The sequence below is a fragment of the Borostomias antarcticus genome (genome assembly GCF_949987555.1).
Source record: "Borostomias antarcticus genome assembly, chromosome: 6".
NCBI classification, from domain to species: domain Eukaryota; kingdom Metazoa; phylum Chordata; class Actinopteri; order Stomiiformes; family Stomiidae; genus Borostomias; species Borostomias antarcticus.
Genome location: NC_140239.1, coordinates 32,231,119 through 32,234,924, shown reverse-complemented (window position 1 = coordinate 32,234,924; position 3,806 = coordinate 32,231,119). Strand labels below are relative to the sequence as shown.

Here is a 3,806-nt window from a genome sequence, read left to right as displayed (position 1 = left end):
TTTGCTTGATGCACGGGGAGGCGAGGCGACATGGAGACGAGGATACCGGGTCCGGTCATACCGGGTCCGTTAACGCGCGAGGGACCGGTTAGAAACGCGTTTGATGGAAACGAATCAGCCTCTCGCGCCCATGACGGTTCCAGATGTGAGTCGGGGGGAGAGACCGAGCTGAGAGAGAGACCGAGCTGAGGGAGAGACCGAGCTGAGGGAGAGACCGAGCTGAGAGAGAGACCGAGCTGAGAGAGAGACCGAGCTGAGAGAGAGACCGAGCTGGGGGAGAGACCGAGCGGAGGGAGAGACCGAGCTGAGAGAGAGACCGAGCTGAGAGAGAGACCGAGCTGGGGGAGAGACCGAGCTGAGAGAGAGACCGAGCTGGGGGAGAGACCGAGCTGAGAGAGAGACCGAGCGGAGGGAGAGACCGAGCTGAGGGAGAGACCGAGCTGAGAGAGAGACCGAGCTGAGAGAGAGACCGAGCGGAGGGAGAGACCGAGCTGGGGGAGAGACCGAGCTGAGAGAGAGACCGAGCTGAGAGAGAGACCGAGCTGAGAGAGAGACCGAGCTGAGGGAGAGACGAGCTGAGAGAGAGACCGAGCTGGGGGAGAGACCGAGCTGAGAGAGAGACCGAGCTGAGGGAGAGACCGAGCTGAGAGAGAGACCGAGCTGAGGGAGAGACCGAGCGGAGGGAGAGACCGAGCTGGGGGAGAGACCGAGCTGGGGGAGAGACCGAGCTGAGAGAGAGACCGAGCTGAGGGAGAGACCGAGCTGGGGGAGAGACCGAGCTGAGAGAGACCGAGCTGAGGGAGAGACCGAGCTGGGGGAGAGACCGAGCTGGGGGAGAGACCGAGGAGAGACCGAGCTGAGGGAGAGACCGAGCTGAGAGAGACCGAGCTGAGAGAGAGACCGAGCTGGGGGAGAGACCGAGCTGAGAGAGACCGAGCTGAGGGAGAGACCGAGCGGAGGGAGAGACCGAGCGGAGGGAGAGACCGAGCTGAGGGAGAGACCGAGCGGAGGGAGAGACCGAGCTGGGGGAGAGACCGAGCTGAGGGAGAGACCGAGCTGAGGGAGAGACCGAGGGGGAGAGACCGAGCTGAGAGAGAGACCGAGCTGAGGGAGAGACCGAGCTGAGGGAGAGACCGAGCTGAGAGAGAGACCGAGCTGAGGGAGAGACCGAGCGGAGGGAGAGACCGAGCTGAGGGAGAGACCGAGCTGAGAGAGAGACCGAGCGGAGGGAGAGACCGAGCGGAGAGAGAGACCGAGCTGGGGGAGAGACCGAGCTGAGAGAGAGACCGAGCGGAGGGAGAGACCGAGCGGAGGGAGAGACCGAGCTGAGAGAGAGACCGAGCTGGGGGAGAGACCGAGGAGAGACTGAGCTGAGAGAGAGACCGAGCTGGGGGAGAGACCGAGCTGAGAGAGAGACCGAGCTGAGGGAGAGACCGAGCTGAGGGAGAGACCGAGCTGAGGGAGAGACCGAGCTGGGGGAGAGACCGAGCTGAGGGAGAGACCGAGCTGAGGGAGAGACCGAGCTGGGGGAGAGACCGAGCTGAGAGAGACCGAGCTGAGGGAGAGACCGAGCGGAGGGAGAGACCCAGCTGAGGGAGAGACCAAACGGAGGGAGAGACCGAGCTGCGGCGCAGCCCGCGTTGATGCAGTCATTAGTCTCTTTTCTCGTCACGCTGGTTATTAAAAGCTTTATTCAACCAGCGCGTGAAGCCGACAGCTGAGCAGATAGACGGGCCCATTATCCTGCAGGGAAATTCATTCCCCACATGACCCACGCATGCTTGCACAGATGATGTAGCTTTTAATTGACATATCACCCATCCTCTCCGGTTCATTCAATTTTACGGTGCACGAGAGTTGCTGTGTTCTACCGGGCACTGCGCTGCCACGCACGCGCTAGATATTTGGTTACTGTACGGTTGACTGTTTTGCATGATGTTCAGATAAGTGTGCTTTCCTCATTGAGGAGCATTGTCATCCAGGTCTATTATGTTTGTCTTCGACAAAACTCTTTTTGGCTATTTGATACCGTTTGCTAACAGCGGTGGTTATTACAGTGCGTTACAGCTGGTTATTACAGTGCGTTACAGCTGGTTATTACAGTGCGTTACAGCTGGTTATTACAGTGCGTTACAGCTGGTTATTACAGTGCGTTACAGCTGGTTATTACAGTGCGTTACAGCTGGTTATTACAGTGCGTTACAGCTGGTTGTTACAGTGCGTTACAGCTGGTTATTACAGTGCGTTACAGCTGGTTATTACAGTGCGTTACAGCTGGTTATTACAGTGCGTTACAGCTGGTTATTACAGTGCGTTACAGCTGGTTATTACAGTGCGTTACAGCTGGTTGTTACAGTGCGTTACAGCTGGTTGTTACAGTGCGTTACAGCTGGTTGTTACAGTGTGTTACAGCTGGTTATTACAGTGCGTTACAGCTGGTTGTTACAGTGCGTTACAGCTGGTTGTTACAGTGTGTTACAGCTGGTTATTACAGTGCGTTACAGCTTACAGTGCGTTACAGCTGGTTATTACAGTGCGTTACAGCTGGTTATTACAGTGCGTTACAGCTGGTTGGTACAGTGCGTTACAGCTGGTTGTTACAGTGCGTAACAGCTGGTTATTACAGTGTGTTACAGCTGGTTGTTACAGTGTGTTACAGCTGGTTGTTACAGTGTGTTACAGCTGGTTATTACAGTGCGTTACAGCTGGTTATTACAGGTGTTACAGCTGGTTGTTACAGTGTGTTACAGCTGGTTATTACAGTGCGTTACAGCTGGTTGTTACAGTGTGTTACAGCTTACAGTGCGTTACAGCTGGTTATTACAGTGCGTTACAGCTGGCTATTACAGTGCGTTACAGCTGGTTATTACAGTGCGTTACAGCTGGTTGTTACAGTGCGTTACAGCTGGTTATTACAGTGTGTTACAGCTGGTTGTTACAGTGCGTTACACCTGGTTATTACAGTGAGTTACAGCTGGTTGTTACAGTGCGTTACAGCTGGTTTTTACAGTGTGTTACAGCTGGTTATTACAGTGTGTTACAGCTGATTATTACAGTGTGTTACAGCTGGTTGTTACAGTGTGTTACAGCTGATTATTAAAGTGCGTTACAGCTGGTTATTACAGTGCGTTACAGCTGGTTGTTACAGTGCGTTACAGCTGGTTGTTACAGTGCGTTACAGCTGGTTGTTACAGTGCGTTACAGCTGGTTATTACAGTGCGTTACAGCTGGTTATTACAGTGTGTTACAGCTGGTTGTTACAGTGTGTTACAGCTGGTTGTTACAGTGTGTTACAGCTGGTTGTTACAGTGTGTTACAGCTGTTGAGTCCTGATGTCGTATCTTCCCCCCCCCAGACTCGCTGACTTCTCCGTAGACGTCCAGCCCTCAGCCTCCCCATGCCTCCATCTCCCCTCGACGACAGAATTGTGGTGGCGCTGCCCCGGCCTATCCGCCCTCAGGAGCTCCGACTGCGCCTGGACACCAGCTACCTGGACACGGTCACCGCAGGGGGCCAGACGGTCATCAGCGCCACGGTGGTCAAGATCCGCGCGACCAACCTCACGTATATGCCCTCATCCAACAACTCCACGCGCTCCCTGTCGTGTGGATGCAGCAGTGCCAGCTGCTGCTCGGTGAGCACGTACGCGAAGGACGCCGACGGCCAGAGCCACAGTCACAGCCAGGTGAGCGCCAGCAGCCCCAACCTCAGCTATGCAGGCCCGTCCGCCCCGGCGCTCGCCAACCACGAGGCCCTGAGCGCCCCCAGCCCCACCTCCGGCCTGCCCAAGGCCTTCTCCGTCGTCC

General features: G+C 55.9%; 1 protein-coding gene across 1 annotated transcript in view; it reads left to right on the top strand.

Annotated features, from left to right (window-relative positions):
• Positions 1–3,394: 3,394 nt before the first annotated feature.
• The window catches only part of dusp10 (dual specificity phosphatase 10), a gene marked incomplete at its 3' end in the record, with an annotated part of 9,245 nt that continues 8,833 nt past the window's right edge, over positions 3,395–3,806 (top strand). The window contains exon 1 of the mRNA XM_084439802.1: positions 3,395–3,806. This exon is cut by the window's right edge and continues 369 nt beyond it. Within this exon, the coding sequence (XP_084295928.1) occupies positions 3,398–3,806 (409 nt within the window). The 5' untranslated portion in view covers positions 3,395–3,397.